The 19,655-nt window shown below is 54.2% G+C and overlaps 1 protein-coding gene across 1 annotated transcript; it reads right to left on the reverse strand.

Annotated features, from left to right (window-relative positions):
- Positions 1-11,306: 11,306 nt before the first annotated feature.
- LOC119309420 (probable GTP diphosphokinase RSH3, chloroplastic) lies at positions 11,307-15,059 on the reverse strand. Its single transcript, XM_037585423.1, has 6 exons — positions 13,917-15,059; positions 13,634-13,819; positions 12,695-13,155; positions 12,432-12,590; positions 12,002-12,353; positions 11,307-11,908 (listed from the first exon to the last, which is right to left on the reverse strand). The coding sequence occupies exons 1-6, from the start codon at positions 14,604-14,606 to the stop codon at positions 11,603-11,605; spliced, it is 2,154 nt and encodes a 717-aa protein (XP_037441320.1). The 5' UTR covers positions 14,607-15,059; the 3' UTR covers positions 11,307-11,602.
- Positions 15,060-19,655: the final 4,596 nt, after the last annotated feature.

The following is a 19,655-nucleotide window of genomic DNA, read 5'->3' on the forward strand; positions in this document are numbered from 1 at the left end:
CGCGGGCGGCGGCGCGCGCTCGGGCCCCGATGGGCTCGGGCGGGCCCCGCTCGGGCCTGGGCGAGCCGGCGGCGATGGGCGAACGTGTCCGGTGGCGGCGGGGAGGATTAGGCTAGGGTTAGGGTAGGATTCATCCGCGAAAATCCAGGGGTGTGCACATATTTATAGATAGAGGGAGCTAGGAGGCTCCAAATGAGGTGCGGTTTTCTCCCACACTATCGCGATCGAACGACCGAGAGCATGGCGGGGGTTAGGATGGGTTTTGGGCCACTTTGGAGGGGTGTTAGGCTGCAAAGAGAAGGAGGTTTCGGGTTACGCGGTTAACCGTTGGAGTATCAAACGACCTCCAAATGGCACGAAACTTGACAGGCGGTCTACCGGTGCTATACCAAGGCCGCTTGGCAAACCACGGTCCATTTCGAGAATGTTTAACACCCGCTCACAACAAGAGACAAAAGGGGAACACCGGAGGACATGGGAGTGTCAGATCGTGAAACGGACAACGGGGAAAATGCTCGGATGCATGAGACGAACATGTACGAAAAATGATATGCACATGATGACATCGCAATATGCAACACGCAAGCAAATGACATGGCAACGACGGTGAATAACTGGCAGACACCTAGCGCGTCGAATCCGGGGCGTTACAGCTGGTCTTGGTCTCGTTGCACTGAAATGGTAACCTTTACTTGACGCCTCGGTACTCCGCGCCTGCGCTTGCCCCCTTTGCACCAAAGAGGAAACAAGGACACTGCATAGGCCGGCGCCCGCCTGGTCTCGATCGTCATGGCTTGCGTCACGAGCACCTCGCGAGGTACCCTTGCCTTGATCTCTCTGCCTCCTCGCGAGCTTGCGTGGTGAGGCCGCTCCTGAGGAAGCCTTCCGTCGTCCGCCCCGTGAGGCTTGGCCCCTCGCGAGGGTCCTGAGCTTGAGCAGACAAAGATGGGCCGCATTGGTCCACCACTTGAGCCACTCCGCAGGCCGCATGCAGGCAAGTCTAGGGACCCCCGTTCCCAGTACCTCGACAGTAGCCCCGGGTCCAAGGCGCGCTCGGACTTGGCTTAGCAGGGAAGCAAAGGGGCAAGTGCGGAGCGCCACGGGCCCCAACAGCCTGCGGCCTTGGGCGCCGCGTAGCGGTTGATTGGATGTGGGTGTCTCCGCTTCCCCATGCTGCCTCGGCAACTGCCTGACTTGACAGGTCCCTGCATGCAAAACGAGTCATGGTTACCTGCGACCGTGGAGGCCGACAGTTGGCCTCCTCCAGACTATAAGTACGGAACGGTGTGAGCCCTCCCAGTCCATCTCTACTTGATCTGTCTCTTCTTACTTGCTCCTCCTCCTCCTTGACGCCAACGGCGCCGATCCGCTGGTGCTTAGCCGAGGAGAAGGGGAAGGCCCCCCGAGAGGGGCCCGTCCCACTCCCGCCGAAGAAGCGGCCAGTCCCCGGCCGCCGTGACGAGGTTGCCCGAGAGGGGACGTCGAGGCCATGGTACGAGCGACCCCCTCTTGGGTTTCCGCTGCCCTTGTACGCCCGGGATGAGGTCCCTAGGGAAGAAGACGTCGAGCGGCGCCGCTCGCGCCGCCGGCGACACCGACAAATCACGGTGACGCGCGTCATTACCCCTGGAGTCCATGCCGCAGACTCCTCTCGCGAGCTCTCGCTTCACGCCGCCATCCTCCAAACTCTTCGATTCGCCTTCCTCCTTCCTTAGCCTTTGAGATGCCACCGAGGGGGCCTCTTGAGCTCTGGCTGCAGCACACCGACTGCGGCACCCCCGTGACCGGAGCGGAAGTTGAGGTTGTCGCTCCGGGCAAGGTCTACATGACCCGAGGCTGGGGCGAGATCACCCGGGTCTGCCGAATGGAGGGCGCCCTCGTGATTCATCTTGAATACGATGACGCCTCCTTGATGCTCTTCAAGGTCTTCGATGCGGAAGAACGCCGGCTGGAGTGCTGCCCCAGGGACAGCGGCCGAATCACTGGTGTGGCGAGAGCCAAGCCTGCCGCCCGCTTCTCCAGCAGCTCTTCTGGCAGCAGCGGAGATGCCGGGGGGTCCAGCGACTCCCCTGAGCTTCTCGTGACTCAGGAGACGAGGGACGATAGCTATGAGCCCCCGAGCTCACGTCGCGCCCGGAGCAGGGTGGCTGCGTCAGGCAGCCGGTGCGGCTGATCTAGATGGGGCTGGCGCCAGCCTCACATGGCACACTGTTGATGATGGCGTCTGCCGCAGAGGCACCCGTAGCTAGGGCCCCTTAGGACTTGCATTTTTTGTTCCCTGTGAGGAATCAAGGAAATACCCCGTGGGGGCATGTAAAGCGTCTTCGATGTTGATACGTCTCCAATGTATCTATAATTTATGAAGCATTCATGCTATTATATTATCTGTTTTGAAGGATTATAGGCTTTATTATACACTTTTATATTACTTTTGGGACTAACCTATTAACCGGAGGCCCAGCCCATATTGTTGTTTTATTGCCTGTTTCAGTATTTCGAAGAAAAGGAATATCAAACGGAGTCCAAACGGAATGAAACCTTCGGCAACGTGATTTTTTGGAAGAATATCACCCAGGAGACTTGGAGTTCACGTCAAAAGACCCTCGAGGAGGACTGGAGATAGGAGGGCACCCCCCCTACTGGGCGCGCCCCCTGTCTCGTGGGCCCCTCAAGCACCTCTCGACCGACTTCTTTCTCCTATATAAGCCTACGTACCCTAAAAACATCCAATATCAAGATAGATCGGGAGTTCCGCCGCCGCAAGCCTCTGTAGCCACCAGAAATCTCTAGGGAGCCCTTCTCGGCACCCTGCCGGAGGGGGGATCCTTCATCGGTGGCCATATTCATCATCCCGGCGCTCTCCATGACTAGGAGGGAGTAGTTCACCCTCGAGGCTGAGGGTATGTACCAGTAGCTATGTATTTGATCTCTCTCTCTCTCTCGTGTTCTCTCTCGTGTTCCCTCTATGGCACGATCTTGATGTATCCCGAGCTTTGCTATTGTAGTTGGATCTTATGATGTTTCTCCCCCTCTACTCTCTTGTGATGAATTGAGTTTTCCCCTTTGAAGTTATCTTATCGGATTGAGTCTTTTATGAGAACACTTGATGTATGTCTTGCCGTGCTTATCTGTGGTGACAATGGGATATCATGTGCCACTTGATGTATGTTTTTGTGACCAACTTACGGGTTCCGCCCATGAACCTATGCATAGGGGTTGGCACACGTTCTTGACTCTCCGGTAGAAACTTTGGGGCACTCTTTGAAGTACTTTGTGTTGGTTGAATAGATGAATCTGAGATTGTGTGATGCATATCGTATAATCATGCCCACGAATACGTGAGGTGACAATGGAGTATCTAGGTGACATTAGGGTTTTGGTTGATTTGTGTCTTAAGGTGTTATTCTAGTACGAACTCTTGAATAGATTGATCCGAAAGAATAACTTTGAGGTGGTTTCGTACCCTACCATAATCTCTTTGTTTCTTCTCCGCTATTAGTGTCTTTGGAGTGACTCTTTGTTGCATGTTGAGGGATTGTTATATGATCTATCTATGTTATTATTGTTGAGAGAACTTGCACTAGTGAAAGTATGAACCCTATGCCTTGTTTCCTACCATTGCAATACCGTTTACGCTCACTTTTATCGCCTGATACCTTGCTGTTTTTATAATTTCAGATTATAAATACCTTTATCTACCATCCATATTGCACTTGTATCACCATCTCTTCGCCGAACTAGTGCACCTATACATTTTACCATTGTATTGGGTCTGTTGGGGACACAAAAGACTCTTTGTTATTTGGTTGCAGGGTTGTTTGAGAGAGACCATCTTCATCCTACGCCTCCTATGGATTGATAAACCTTAGGTCATCCACTTGAGGGAAATTTGCTACTGTCCTACAAACATGTGCACTTGCAGGCCCAACAACGTCTAGAAGAAGAAGGTTGTGTAGTAGACATCAGATGTCTTTTGTTAATATAATCCTCATCGCGAGGCGATGCGCGATGCTTGTCCTGTCTCGGATTGGTTCCCCCTTTCTAACCTCATGAGGGCTTGGTGCTCTACGCTGACAGGTCCCGGTCCCCAGGCAGGCTTCAGCTGTCGCTGGTATGCCAGGTCGCGATGCCGTGGTCAAGGCCAGGAGGTGAGCGGCCCAAGGTCCAGTAAGAGCCCCGAGGCGCGATGCTTGGGAGGTCCCCTTTAGTGCTCAAGCAGCCTCCGCTGGGCGAGAAAGGAAGGCAACGTCGCCGCCACAGAGCCGCAATAAGTGAAGATTGGGTGTTGTGTTGACTAGCTGTTCCAGGGGCGTGACTTATCTCGGGAACTTGGAGCCGTTCCTTAGCGAGGTGTCGGGCCTGCGCGTCAGCAGCTGGGAAGTTGCTGGTCAGGCCCTCGTGAGCTTCTTCTCTCTTCCCCATGCTCTCCTTCGTGCTCTACGTCCTCAGGTCCCGGCCCTCGAGCGAGCTCATCCGCAACTAGTATGCCAGGTCGCGATGCCGTGTTCAAGGCCAGGGGGTGAGGTCTGGAGAGCCAGTAAGAGCCCCGGAGTCACGATGCTCAGGTGCCTCCCTTTTAACGCGCAAGCGGTTCGCGCGGGTGAGGGAGAGAGAGCTCACGAAGGCCTTCCCCAACGTCATTCTTTAGAGGGGCCCTGTAAACCAACACAAGGAAAACAGGGGTTGCCATTACAATGGCCGGCCAGCCATTGGTTGCTCCGAGGGAGTGATGAGGGCACTAAGGGCCTGGTGAGGTGGCGCCTTGCGAGGCTGCCACGGCCAGATATCGACCACTCAGATTTGTTGAAGTTGCGGGGACGGACCCATGCACAAGCGTCGTGCCAGAGCGAGCGGCTCCAAAGGTTGGTGTCAATCGAGCAGGCGATTATCACGGGCGGGTTAGGCATGAAAGAGCAAACCAACTTAGATAGATGCGAGAAAGATACACGCCACTAGGTCAGGCCTGAGCGGCTTGGAGATGATGCAGCCCGAGGGGCGCCCCCAGCAAGGTAAACTAAAGGCATAAGCAAAAGAGATACATGTCGTAGGGACAGACCCACACGACCTGGGAATGATGCAGCCCCAGGGGCGCTACCAGCTGAAATGGAACTTGAAAGATGTCACCTGATACCATTGCAGACGAAGGGATGTTGGAGTAGCAGACGACATGCGGTGAAGAAGCCAATCCTCACGAGCCCTCGGGGCCCTGAGCCTCGGGAGGCTCCGGGGGTCCGGGCGGCTCCTCGAGGACCAGCTCCATCTCTGCCAGGACCGCGTAGTGCCTGGCCTCCCGAGTTTCCAGAATGCTCCGCACCAGGCACTGATGAGCAGCAGTCGCGTTCGGCAGGCCGAGAGGCATGCAAACGTAGCTGTGAGGTGGACCCTCGCAACGTCCCACGCGCAAATGCCAGAGGCGCTCCTGAGACGCAGCTTGGTTGAGCCCAGGTACGTCGATGCAGATGTGCAGCCCGCCATCCTTGCCTGGATGGGGACCTACGCCGGGTAGGCGGCGGCTGCCGCGCATGACTCTCGATTCCTGCAGCTCCTGAGTGACCTTGGTGATGAACTCCTGAGGGTTGGGACCTCCTTTCCTCATGCCTTCCTGAGGGAAACATGTCGTGAAGCACGCCTCCAAGTGGTGCCCAAGTGCCTCTCTCGTGATCTTGGCAAAGTCAGTGGCCCTCCAGGAGAGAGCCCTCGAGCCTTGCCCGAGGAGGGCGCCGGGCACGCCTTCCTATGCGACAGAGGGAGGCGCCCCTTGGACGGGTGCGGTTCTCGGCGCAGTGCCACCGAAGGTGCCTGCCTCCTGAGGCCTTGAGCCAGGTGATGTCTTCTTCTTCTTGGGAGCTGCCTCGGGAAGGTTCCCACTCTTACTGTCTGGGCCCTCGACTGAAGTGGCTTGGAAGGCACGCTCGAGAGAGCACACTGCATCCTTCTCTTCACAGGGGACTGTGATGACTCCGCCGCTTCCCGGCATCTTGAGGACATTGTATCCATGGTGAGTCACGGCCATGAACTTGGCCAGGGCCGGATACCCGAGGATGGCATTGTACGGCAAGCGAATGTGGGCAACGTCAAAGCCGATGAGCTCAGTGCGGTAGTTCTTGCGCTGTCCGAAGGTGACAGGGAGGCGGACCTACCCTATTGGGGTGGTGGAACCATCAGTGACTCCTGACAAAGGCTTGGTTGGCTGAAGCTGATCATATGGCACTTGGAGATTGTTGAATGTCTCGACGGACAGAATGTTGAGTCCTGCACCGCCATCGATGAGGGTCCTGGTGACCTGCACATTGTTGATGACTAGGGAATAGAGCATTGTGAGGACACCGGCTATCGCTGCACACTTGAGTTGATCCGTTGAGCTGAATGTGACGGCACACGTGGACCACCCGAGAAGGCGCGTGGCCTCGAGCTTTGGGAGGACTGCATTCAGCTCACGAGCGAACTACTTGAAGATGCGCTGAGAAGCCAGGGCCTGGGCACCGCCCAAGATACAAGCAATAGTACGCGGCTCCTAGAAGCCCCCAGCCCCCTTGTCCTAATGAGGGTCCTCATTCCTTCTTGGTGGTGGTGGCAGAGGAGGAAGGCCTGCGTTGCCTTGCGGGCGATCCTCACGAGATGGATCCCTCCAAGCCCCCTCGCGAGGCTGGTCCTGTCAGCGGTCCTCGCGATGCCGGTCACGCCACCCTTGGCGAGGACCACGGTCTTCCCATCGTCCTCCACCTCTTCCTCCTCCTCGCCCATAGCCCCGATCGCTGCGCTCGGGGCGTCGGCCGACGCGTCCTTCTCGCACGGCCCTGAGCTCTTGGCATTCATTGCTGTTGTGGGTGTGGAGTTCGTGGTATACGCAGTACCGGCTGCCCTTGGAGGACTCCGGCTGGTCCCTGCCACACTTCGTGTCCGGCTCTGCTGCGAGCACAACTGCTCCTTTGCGATTCACGTCCTTGGCCTTGGCTTTCTTCTCTTCAGGATCAGCGGCTAGGAGCTCGAGGAGGGAGAGGCGTCCCTCCTCAGCCCTTGCGCACTTGGTCGCCAGGTTGAACAGCTCCAGAGACATGCACAGATCTTCGTGGATCGCCAGCTCCTCCTTCATCTTGATGTCACAGACGCCATCAGAGAAGTTTGAGATGCTGGCCTCCTTAGTCACCTTGGGAATCTTGAGGCGAGCGTTGTTGAAGTGCTGGATGTACTTCTGCAGGGTCTCTCCTAGTTGCTGCTTGATGCGGCGCAAGTCACTCATGACTGGGGGGCGACCGCGAGCGCCCTGGAAGTTGGCGATGAAGCGGGTGCGCATCTCGTCCCAAGAGGAGATCGTGCTGGAAGGCAGGCTCAGGAGCCAGGTGCGGGCACCGTCCTTGAGTGCCATGGGGAACCAATTCGCCATGACTTTTTCGTCTCTGTTAGCCGCCTCAATGCCCAGCTTGTAGAGCTGCAGGAACTCCGCGGGGTCAGCGGTGCCGTCGTAGCGAGGAGGCAGATCCGGCTTGAACTTGTCCAGCTAGGCTACGCTATGCAGCTCGATGGGGAAGGCGCGGCAGCCCGCGGTGTCCACCGGAGCCCTTTGCCGACGCGGGGCTTGATCCTGGGGGTCCCCGCACGCCGCCGCCAGGGGCAACGCGGGGTCTTGACGTGCTGGCGCAGGAGTGCGATCATGGCGCACCGGTGTAGGGAGCATGCGAGCGCCTTCTTGGGGGCGAGGGATTTCTTGGCAGCATCTTTCTTGTCGCGCGGGCGCCGGACGCGGTGGGTCTCGTCCAGGGGCCGCGCACCTTGGAGCCAGGGCGCCTTCTTAGGGAGGAGGTGGCGGAGGCACCTCCGGAGCTGCATTACCCGCGCAGGACGGAGGGCGAGGTAGCGAGAGGGACGGCGCAGGAGAGCCCCCTGCGACGCTGGCGAGCTCGATGATGAGAGCGAGCCACTCTTCGTAGAGGTCGTTGATGGGATGGTAGTGCAGGAGCTCGCGTGCCAGGAGCAGTGTGGCGTGCGCGTCCGTGGGAGCGCAACGGGCGTGCGGCGATGAACCAGCTGGGGTCAGCGACGGGGTGGCGGTGCGGCCTTCCCGCCGCACCGAGGGATGCAGCGACGACGCCTGCTGCTCGTTCTTCGCCGGGCCGGTGGCGGCGTGGGCGGCAGGCGATGGGGAACGGCGGGGAGGCCCACCGACGGGAGCCGTCTGGGCGACGTGGGCGGCGAGAGCAGCCCGACGCTCAGCACGAGCTCGGCGAGCGTCAGCCATGGACGCGATGAACGATGGAACGCAGGATGGCGGAAGAAAGATTCCGGTGCACCCCTACCTGGCACACCAAATGTCAGATATGGGGTTCCGGCAAAACCCTTAAGGTTCGAACTCTGGGGTGCGAGCGAAGATCCACGTCCTAACGCCTCGCTGAGAATCTAAGCTACCAGATGAACAACACAAGGGACACGGGGTTTATACTGGTTCAGCTACCATTGTGGTGTAATACCCTACTCCAGTGTGTGATGTGTGGATTGTCTCAGGGGCTGATGATGAACAGTACAGAGGAAGAACAACCTCGCGAGGGATGTTCTTGTGGTGGTGTGGCGTTCTGCTTGGGAAGGATTCGATCCTCGATTGCCCTCTCCTTTTTGCCTTGGTGGTGGCTAACCCTATATATAGAGGCCCTGGTCCTCTTCCCAAATATTGAGCGGGAAGGGCGCCAACAACGACCATTTTGAAGGGGAACATCTAGTACAACTTATCCTGACTAAAGTTGGTCTTCGGCTGCCAAAGGTACTAGTGATGACGCCGTCTTGGGCTCCACGGTGATCTCCGTCCTGCCGCTCTGCTAGTCTTGGTCTCGTTGCACTGAAATGGTAACCTTTACTTGACGCCTCGGTACTCCGCGCCTGCGCTTGCCCCCTTTGCACCAAAGAGGAAACAAGGACACTGCACAGGCTGGCGCCTGCCTGGTCTCGATCGCCATGGCTTGCGTCACGAGCACCTCACGAGGTACCCTTGCCTTGATCTCTCCGCCTCCTCGCGAGCTTGCTTGGTGAGGCCGCTCCTGAGGAAGCCTTCCGTCGTCCGCTCCGCGAGGCTTGGCCCCTCGCGAGGGTCTTGAGCTTGAGCAGACGAAGATGGGCCACATTGGGCCACCACTTAAGCCACGCCGCACGCTGCAGGCAGGCAAGTCTGGGGACCCCCGTTCTCAGAACGCCGACAGGCGCTTGTGCCTGACTGAGATTTAGACAACAATGAGTGTAAATATGGTTTAAATGTGTGGAGATGCATGAAAACCACATCAGCCCCAAGCAAGTCGAAAAGTGACTGGAAAGGATGATAATTTGTGAGTATTTCTGCTTATGTCCTCCCTGAGCTAACCGACTTCTTTTGCATGGTAATACGTGTCTTATTCATATTATAAAGATCAAAGTATAAGTCATGTAATGACCAACATGATAAAACTAAAAAGATAGCAGAACGTCTCCGAGCTTGACACCAACGTCCGTCACTTGCCTCCGGCACCACCATAGCAGCCATCGAACAAAAGAATGACGAATCACCTCCTCACCCGAACTCGACGCGGCTCCATCGCTGATATGCACCTTTGCGAGCCTCCAGGGTGGCTCACCAAAAGTGAAGTCATTGCCGTTGAACGAATCAGGCCGGGGCAACACCCTAGACACGCCATCGAACTCCAGATATGGCACCCCACCACAACTAAGAAGCCGAAGGAGGAAACCATATCTGCCATCCACGAACTACGAACCCAGCACACGTTTCGTCTTGCAGATGTTGTCGATGTAGACTACAATCTGCATCCGCTCCTGGACTACCTCCCAAGCTCCGACTCGTGCTGGTAAATTTTTACATCTTGATTGAAATTTTACATTTACCTAAGCATGTATGAATACGGATGTATATAGACATATTTAGTGTATATAGTTGGTATTGTAATCTAAAAAAAAACTTATATTTAGGAACGGAGGGAGTAGTCACTGATTCCACGCTGCTCCCACACAGACCTAATGCGGTAAACCAAACGGTAGAATCTTCAATCTTAGGATCCCAGACGACTCTCTACTAGCTGCCAAATTAACAGCAGGTTGGCTGAGTTTGGCCACGGTCAAACTCCGTATTTGCAACACGAGGCACAATACACACGCGCAGACGCTTGTACTCGTAGTCGTAGATACACACTCCCCATTGCCACGCCGCGAAATTCCTGGCGATGGACGCAAGACCCCGGCCGGCCGGCGAGGATCTTTGTCACTTGCCAGTTGCCACACCCACCCGGAAGGACATGTCCACGTCAGAGTGGACACGGCCCACGTCAACGCAAGTGGTGACCCAAGTGGCGGTGTCGTCGCCACCGTGCTGGTTCCCTTCCCTGCACAAGTGTCGACATGTCGCCGTCGACGTAAAAGGAGACGTACGTAGACACCAGGCGGGGAGGAGGGAGGGTAACACGTTCACGCTTCGGCTACAGTCGGCAAGGGGGCAAGGCAACGGCTTCTTCTTATCTGCTGACTAGCGCTCGGCGTGTCGTTTCGCCCAGGGATAATATCTTGGTTTAGAAGCAGCTAAATTTGCCTTCAACCTTGGCTAACGGGAGTACGGGACCGGGATGCGACGACGGGGCTGTAGCACCTGTTTAATGTTGCATTGCATTACTTTTGGTTGTTCGAAATGGATTATGATAGTCCAATCTGGGGACGCGTGTTCTAGTAGCAATCCTTATCTAACCTTGGCCTTGGCGTACGGCGGGAACGCCACGACACAGTAGTAGTACGGGTTAAAGTGTGATTATGATTAGTGGTCAAACTTATATCCTTTTTTATGGAGGATTAGTGTACTCAACAGCGGGTCGGCGAGACCGGAGGCACGTAACCGTCGCAAGAGTTCCATGGAAGCGTCAACGGTTGGCCGGCACGTGCCGCTGGCCGTCACCAACCGTTGCTGGCGGGCGGGAGAGACCCCCCGTCGCCTCGCCCGTCGGCCACCACAGACAGCCTTGCGCACCACGCGTACAGACAGCGGTGGAGGCCGTGGAGCCCACGGGCCAAGATTCACGGCTTGGCCACCACCCACACGCGAGAGGTCTCTCTCCTCCTCCCACCACCCTACCTTCCTATAGCCTGGACGATTCCACGGAAACATACGCCTCACCGCAACCGGACACGACAGGATCTTCTCGTCCACAGGGAGGGCCGAAGAATCTGATGTCACTGCAGCTCTCAGCTCTCATCAAGATTCAGTTCAGGCCACAGGTTCTGGAGCTGCACACCCGGCATGGCATTCCATCACAGGATCTTTTCATCGCAATAATACAAACAAGCTCAGGTTGCTCCTCTCCACAGATCCTGGCAAGCAGAAGCTGAAGCCGAATCAAACTTGAACGACTCTTGTCATATTATACATTGTTCTGCATGCTAGTGTACACATTTTGCAGCCAGGGCTGGTGGACTCCCCCCTTGCATCCGGGGGTGCTCCTACAGGCTACAGAGCCTCATCATGGCCGCCAAGAATTAGACTATGTAGTCTGTATGTATTTACAACGAATTGAATGGGTTGGACTCGGACATATCATCGTACAACAGCTTGTTTGTTAACATTAACATTGCGGTGAGTGCCGCGGGGTCATCGGCGTCTCGAGCCGCCGCTGCCGCTGCGGGTGGCGGCGAGGGCGAAGCCGCCGCGGTCGTACATGCGCTGGATCTCCTCCCGGTACTCGGTCAGCGACTTGTCGGGGAGGGCCGGGGTCAGCTCCACCACGTCCCCCATGCTCAGCGCCCTTCCCAGGTCGCTTATGGGCTCGTGGTTCACCTTCGGCCGCAGGTCCTCCTTCATGGGTATGCTGTAGGGGCTCCACCTCGGGCTGTTGGCCCCGACGCGGTGCATCAGGTCCATTACGGTCGAGCCTGCTGGGAATTCTTGGACGGACATCTGAAACCACAAGGATGAACAATGTCAGATAACTAGAACTAAAGATGATCGGCTTTAGCCATGTGATCAAAACAAAACATTCTGGGCTCTCACCTTGTCATGTTCGAGTAAGATGACGAACAAGGGTCCCTCGTGGTTGCATTGGCGGGTGTACGAGTAAGGGCATTCCTCCGAATGCAGGGGAAACGGGCAAGGTGGTTTGATGGCATCGCCTGCTGCTTGGGACGATGAATGTTCCTTGTTCAATGCTTCGCATTGCCATGTAAGCACCCATCTCGCCCATTCCACCATCTGAAGCACGAAGGAGTGCCTGCACGAGCCTTCCTTGTACCTCCAGTGCGCAGCGAACCCATACTCGGCCTGTAGATGCATCTCCTTTGTGCGGATCTGGACTTCGAACGTGTGATCACCGTCACTCATGACAACCGTGTGCAATGAACGATACCTGTATAGCAAGCAAATCAGCGCAAACTCTAGCAAACGACCGAAGGTCGAATGGATGTATTGAAGTTAAGCTGCATACCCATTTAATTTCGGCCGTGATATGTAGTCCTTGAATCTTCCGGTGACTTGGGGCCAGAGTTTATGGACAACATCGAGTGCTCGGTAGCAATCTTCCTCCTTCTCAACCACGAGGCGCAGGCCATGGATATCATGGACTTCATCCATTGTCAGATTCTTCCTGATGATGTGCCAAAACCAATTAGCAAACATACAGAAAACAATGGTTCATCACCATGTTTTGTAACCATATGCGTATAATGCAAAGATGTGCGCAATACATACTTCTGCATCTTGGAGTAAACACTGTAAAGGTTCTTGTTCCTTCCAGAAAGATTGTGATATGAGATGCCTGCTTCCCTAAGACCTTCATCCAGTGTATCCACAGCAGATGTGATTAGCGCCTCATCAAAGGTTTCTGCGAATTTGGATGACAGCTCCGTGTGCTCTTCCGGGTTCAAGTGCTTGAAGCAAAGATTTTCCAGCTGGTCTTTCCAGCTAGCAATCCCCAATCGATTGGCCAAAGGCACAAAGATCTCCATGGTCTCCTTAGCAAATCTTTGTTGTTTGACCAAAGGCAAGGCTTCTAAGGTCCTCATGTTATGCACACGATCTGCTAACTTTATTAGAACAGCCCGTGCATCAGCCATTGCAAGGAGCATTGTATGCAAGCGATCTGCTTCAGCAGTTCTGCTTGCCGTGTTGTTATCACGAGCAAGCTTGCTCAAGTGGCTCAGCTTCGAAACCTGAACAGATTAGACAGAAACTATTAGCTTGCAAGATAGAACATGGCAGCGAGCTACCGAAAGTACAAAACAGTGGATTGAAACCCACACTCCATGCCATAAAAGTGAAGTTCATGCGTGTCAAATAAACAGTAGACCGAGTATATTGCAAGTACTCCTATGATCAAAGCAAAAGGAGCAGAGTAAACATATCACAACTTTTGTTGTATCATAAAAGTCACATACGTTGGGCTTCATCCAACAAATTTTATTAGCTAAATGATAAGATAATGAAGGTGAAAGGGAAATGCACATGATCATTTGGCTTAAATATAGTGAGGCATGCTGCAGGCCATCATAATCTAGATCACAATAATTGCAGTAGATCCAGCCAACAGCTTGAGGATACCAAAGAATACGAATGCACTAGCTACCAAACCCATTATCCGGATCCCCCTCTAAAACAATGGTCAAAATCCATGAGGAGAGGAACACGTACCCCTTCCACGAGATCAGCCACGCCGGCACCGAACATGTGGAAGATGTGATCGTAATCCACGAATGAATCATCGATGGTGTCGTGCAGAAGCCCAGCAGAGACGACCGTGGCGCTCGCTCCGATCTTGGCCAGCAGCACGGCCGTCTCCACGCAATGTTGCAGGAATGGATCGCCGCTCGCCCTCGTCTGATCATAGAAGCAAAGAACAAACCAAACGAGATTTAGCGATTAATCCAGAAATTATTGAACACGGGAAAGTGATAATCGGGCCACGGGGTTTCACCTGTCCATGGTGGGCCTTCTCGGCCTCGAAGAAGGCCTTCACGACGAGCTCCTCGTGGAAGATGCGGTGGCGAGCCTGAGCGCTGGCGAGGAGCTCCTGGGCGTAGGGCTCGCAGGCGGGGCTCGCCCCCGCGAGGTTCTCGTCGAGCTCGAACGCGAGCTCGCCGCCGCCGACCTCAGGCCGCGGGCTGGTGGCCGGGACGTAGTCGATGCAGGAGCCGAGCGCGTTGCGCACAAAGCCGGAGAAGAGGCGGTCGCGCTCGCGGCCGGTGAGCCAGGACGCCGACGACGGGCTGCGGGAGGCCGGCGAGCATGACGAGGGCCCCTGGAACACCGAGACGGGGCTGTGGTGGTGGTGGTGAAGGTCGCGCCACTTGAGCGGCGAGGGCGAGTGGGAGTAGCCGCCGCCGCCGCCGAAGCTGAGGTCGTCGGATCCGTCGTGCCAGAGCGCGCCGAGCTCGTCGTGCGTCGGGGCGCGGGGCGGCGCGGCGGCCGCGGCCGGGGAGGAGAAGAGGCAGGAGAGGCCGCCGGCGCCGGCGCCGGCGGACGGGCGGTGGGAGGCGGCCGGCGGGGGCGGCGCCGCGGTGCTGCACGGCGTCGAGCCGCGCGAGCCCGGGTCGAACTCGGAGGAGGAAGAGGAGTAGGCGGCGCCCGGCGGGGCGGTGTACAGGGAAATCGCCGACAGGGACATGGTCGCCAGAATCCGAGACGCTCTCCCCTCCGACGAGCTCGAATCGAGAAGCTCAGAGCCTCTCAACTATCCACACCAAATTGGACGGCGGCCGGGGGCGAGCGAGGATCCCGGCCGGAGACGAACCCGAATCGGCGGGGCGGAAGAGCGCGAGCGAATTTGGCGTCAGAATCTGGTCCCGGCGGGATGGAGTCGGCGCATTCGGGGGGCTCCTGAACGAACGAAGGAATCGTGAGCTCGAAGAAGCGGAGTGAATCGAGGGCGGATGGATTTTCGATCGGGGCGCGGGCTAATAAAGCGGATTTGGGGAGGGGAGGGGGAAGATTATCCCGTGCGGCGTGAGGAAGAAGCAAGGAGCAGGAATTGGGTTGGGGAATTGCGTCGCGTGTTTATTCTGGGCTGGGTTGGGATTCGTTGGGTTGCTTCCTCTCCTCTGCGTTCGCGGCGTGTGGATTTTAGTGCGTGAAGTGAAAGAATCCAGGGCCCTCCTTGCCAATTATAGGAAGGCGGCAGGGGTGTGAATGCCCGAACTGCCCTCCGGGGCGCAGGAATCTCGCGTTATCTACGTGCACGGTAATTCAGGCTGCACGCATTATTCTACAATTTTACCCCAACTTATTGACTAGTACTCCCTCCGTAAACTAATATAAGAGCGTTTAGATCACTACTTTAGTTATCTAAACATTCTTATATTAGTTTACAGAGGAAGTACTACTACACGGTTTGCAGCTCCTATTCGACCAAGTGGCACATGTTTAACAGTAACATTATTTTCCCCCTAAAAAGACAATGACATTATTTCATTTTATCGTTGTATTAATAAACTAATGTGATTGCATTCACATATATGAGCCTTTTGCAAACATAGTTTTGTCTTTGGATGTGTTTGATGCGCGGACATCATCTTTATCCGCCGTTGAATTGATTAACCGGCTAGTACACGGTTTGCAGTTGCCATTCGATCAAGCGGATAAGTTTAGCCGTGACACTATTCTTTTATTTTAACATTGATATTAAACTAGCGTGGTGACCTTCGCGATTTTAATATGTTGAAAGTGACTGGCAGTTTAATTATTGGTGTCATGGTATCTAGATATTATGCAATAGGGAAAATAAGGCTCTGTGTTTTATTTTCATATCATTACTTCATATGTGGTTAATTACATCATGGGTGAGAAATGGGAAATTATGAGGCGTCCATATTTTTATAAAGTTTACAACTTAAAACCTTTTTGTTTCAAACCAAGCATGATCAATGAAAAAATCTTAAAATTTATAATCATTAAATCTATGATATGGACATCGAAGACATCTTATCTCTGACTTCTCTTGACAACAACTATTTTTTATGGTATTGATATTTGCATAATGGTATCCTCGTTCTATCGTGTGCAAGCACGTGCCTAGTAACCCACCATTAAGCCTGCACCTTCATGAAATCTTGTGCTTGATCACTCTTTTTTTAGAGAGAACGGCTTTATTAATCAAACAACAATTACGCGGAGTTACCCGGATACAATTCGAAACAGAATGGAAAATACTAGGACTAACATAGTACGTACATGATTTAGCTAATAAATGGGCCACTACATTACAATGTCGACGAACGTGCTTGAACTTCATGGAGGCAAAGCCACCAGTGAGCAGCTTAATGTTAGCCACCACCGAGCCGATTGAACACCAGTCGAAAGTTGAAGAGTTAAGTCTTTGGCCAAGGGAGAAGCAATCGGAAGACTAGAAGCAACTTTTGCAAAAAAGGCCCTCGGAGCTCCCGTGATTGCCCAGGCGATATGGCGGCGATGAAGTCCAAGTGGGAGTGAATGGCGGTGGTGCCGCTGGCGCTATCTCCTATGAAGGGAGGAGCAGGTATGGGGTGAGCCTGACCGGGGGCATCTTCAATGCGAAGGAGTGGAGAGAAATCAGGACAAGATCGAGGCAAATCCTTCAGACTGCTATGGATCGAAGGAGATGTCTGGAAAGACTGAAGAAGAGGGCAGAGGAAATCTTGGGCAGATCTTCAGGTGACCTTGCATCTGATTTTGGGAGGGGAGTACCGGATCCCTCCTGCCCAAGGGAGCTGGATCGGTCGCCTGCAGTGAATAGGGATATAATGAGAAGGAGACGAAAATAGGAAGAAAAGGGAGTCGGTGGTGATCTCTACTAGTTATAAGAGGATCTCAAAATTTCGGGAATTAAGGAAAGTTCATTTGAGGGGCGCGATTTAGGGGTTGGAGGAGGATCGGGTGTCGGTGTCAAAACCGGCAGATCTCGGGTAGGGGGGCCCAAGTTGTGCATCTAAGGATCAATGGTAACAGGGAGCCAGGGGACACAGTGTTTACTCAGGTTTGGGCCCTCTTAAGGGAGGTAAAACCATACCCATGCTTGATTATATTCGACGAGTACGAAGGTTACAAGAGTTGATCTACCTCGAGATCGTAATGGCTAACCCTAGATGTCTAGCCTATGAGGATTTCAATGATGGTGTAGAAGATAGCCCCTACGGATTAACCCTTCTAGCTTATATACACACTGGAGGGGCCTAGGGTTTGTACAAGGTCGGTTTATCAGGGAAGGAAACCTCCGGACTCTATTCTTGCCGTCCACATATTGAGAAGTCCCGTCCGGACATGGTAGAGAATCTTCAGCTTGATCCCGTACGGCCCATGCAACTCGGCCCATACTCTGGGTAGGACACCTGAGGACCCCGGAATCCAGGACTCCCTCAGTAGCCCCCGAACTTGCCTTCAATGATGATGTAGTATGCGGACGCAAGTATTCGGCTTTGCAAGGTGGGTTCCCTACTATACTCCGAATTGATGATAATCCGGCGTCAGTTTCCGCGTCCAGTCTTCATGATTCCTCACTGTCGTCACCTCGATTTCCACACATCTGAGTGAATGCAGACGGTACGTTATCCATGTATTTTAATATTTCTGATAGGCACAGGTCACGCCTATAAAATGAGGTGAGATCTTAAAAACGTCATCTCGCATCACACCAAGAGTAATCAGAGCAAGCCACGGAAAAATTCAGACATGGTGAGTCCCCCTGGCTCCTCCTCGCGCCCTCATGGCCCTCAAGAAGGGGATTGGCAGAGTTGCTCTGTATCCCACCTCCAGCTTAGTCGGCTCCAAACGCAAGGATATCTCCCTCCCTCAGATCTAGTCTCCATACGGGCAGGGTTAACTTCCATAGGCATTGATGCATTGACGGAGAATTTCCCCAATCCCAGCCGAGGGGAGAGGGTGTGATTCATCTCATTCCTCTTGAGGGGCGTGGGATTCCCAATCCACCCCTTCCTTAGGGGCCTACTGGAACAATACGGGATCCAACTGCACAACCTCACTCCAGGTTCTATTTTACATATCTCTGGTTTCGTCACCCTTTGTGAATTATTTTTGGGCTGCGAGGCTCACTTTGAACTATGGAAAAAGTTCTTCTGCCTCGTCCCCCGCCATCAGGGCGGTGGGTCTATTTTGAAGTGGGCGGCGCCGAAGTATGGCGGATAGCCGGATCCGGCTACCCCGTCGGGACTCCTAAGAAGGGATCTGCCGAATGGTCTTCAGAATGGTTCTATATCGAGGATGTACCTCATCCGGACCCTGTTTGGCGTGGACTGCTAGAATTTTCTAGCGCCCCCCTTAAAGAAGCATATAACTGGCGTCCCAAGTCCCCTTCTCAGGAAGACAACACGGAAGTAATGAGATTGGTAAACAAGGTCAAGGTATTGACCCATTCCAGACTCTCCATAGTGGAAGTTATGGCCATTGCGATACAGAGGTGCATCCAGCCACTTCAATCCAGGGTAACCCCCTTATGGAACTATAACGGGGAGGACGACACATCCGCTATAGGCGAAAGGGTCCGGATAGCCAGGCCGCATTGGCTTCTGCACTGGTCGACCTTTATAACGGAGAAGAAGAGGACTTCCTCTGTTTAAATTGCCGAGAGGCCTTCTCCATGTACAATCCCATTGAATGGGTAAGTTTTCTAACCGCTCAACACTTTTTTACTCATTGAGATGCATTGACCGAATACCCTGGTTGCTTCTTAAATAGTCATGGAGGCAAATCATCGAGAACATTAACTGCCCCGCCCCCAGCCAGAGGATCACGATCACAATGAGGACCCCGGATTCCATGAGGATCCGGACATATTTGTAGAGTTTAGAGATGGAGCCTACTATCAGGAGAGCCTTGACGGCTCGGAGGTAGCCATTGCGGATGACTACCCCGACCTCTATCCTTTCGTGAAGGTAAGTATTCGGAAATTGTATTCTAAGGGGAGAGAGATACTTCTGTGCATCTCCTTATCCTCCGCATTGAACCATGTTTCGCAGGATCGGCGCTCAGCGACCGTACTCAAGGGCTGGCGACCAAGAGAAGGTCAGCACCTTCATGGAAGGGTCGTGCAAAACGAAAGGAAGTCGGAAGCACCACTGAACCTGCTCCATCACCGAAAAGGTATATTCCTCTTATTTAATATTCAGGCGTGAAGCCGAATTGTCATTCGCATCCTCCTTCTATCTTCACAGGATGGGTATACGGTGAACCGTGAACAAGATCCCAGCCAGCCGAGCCGCGGCTAATACGGCGCCGGAGATGCCAGCTAGGACGGGGGCGCATGCTGATGCGGCACAGTCTCGTTCGCCTCACTAAGAGCCGGATGAGATGTCCGTTACTATCTCCGAAGTCGAGAGTGCGATGAATCATCCTCACTTGAAAGAATCCATGCGCGCCCTTCCTTAACGGAGCCGGAGTTTACTGCCCCTAAGCACTATAGGTGCATATATCCGGGCTGTCTAGGACGGACTCACCAGGGTTGCTCACCTGTTCTCAAAGGATATGCAGGTACAAATCTTTATGAACTTAGTGGATAGATAGTAGTAGCCCCCAAGACTTAAAGCGGGTGGAAAAAACTGATTTGAGGATTGTTTGATGACCGCACGTTCTCAAGGAGAAGAACGGTGCGTTGTCCCAGGAGCTTGAGACAAGCCGGATACAGCTAAATGCCGCTGTCTCCGAGCTTGAAGAAATAAAGAGTGCCCCG

This window comes from Triticum dicoccoides, chromosome 5B, assembly GCF_002162155.2.
Source record: "Triticum dicoccoides isolate Atlit2015 ecotype Zavitan chromosome 5B, WEW_v2.0, whole genome shotgun sequence".
NCBI lineage: Eukaryota > Viridiplantae > Streptophyta > Magnoliopsida > Poales > Poaceae > Triticum > Triticum dicoccoides.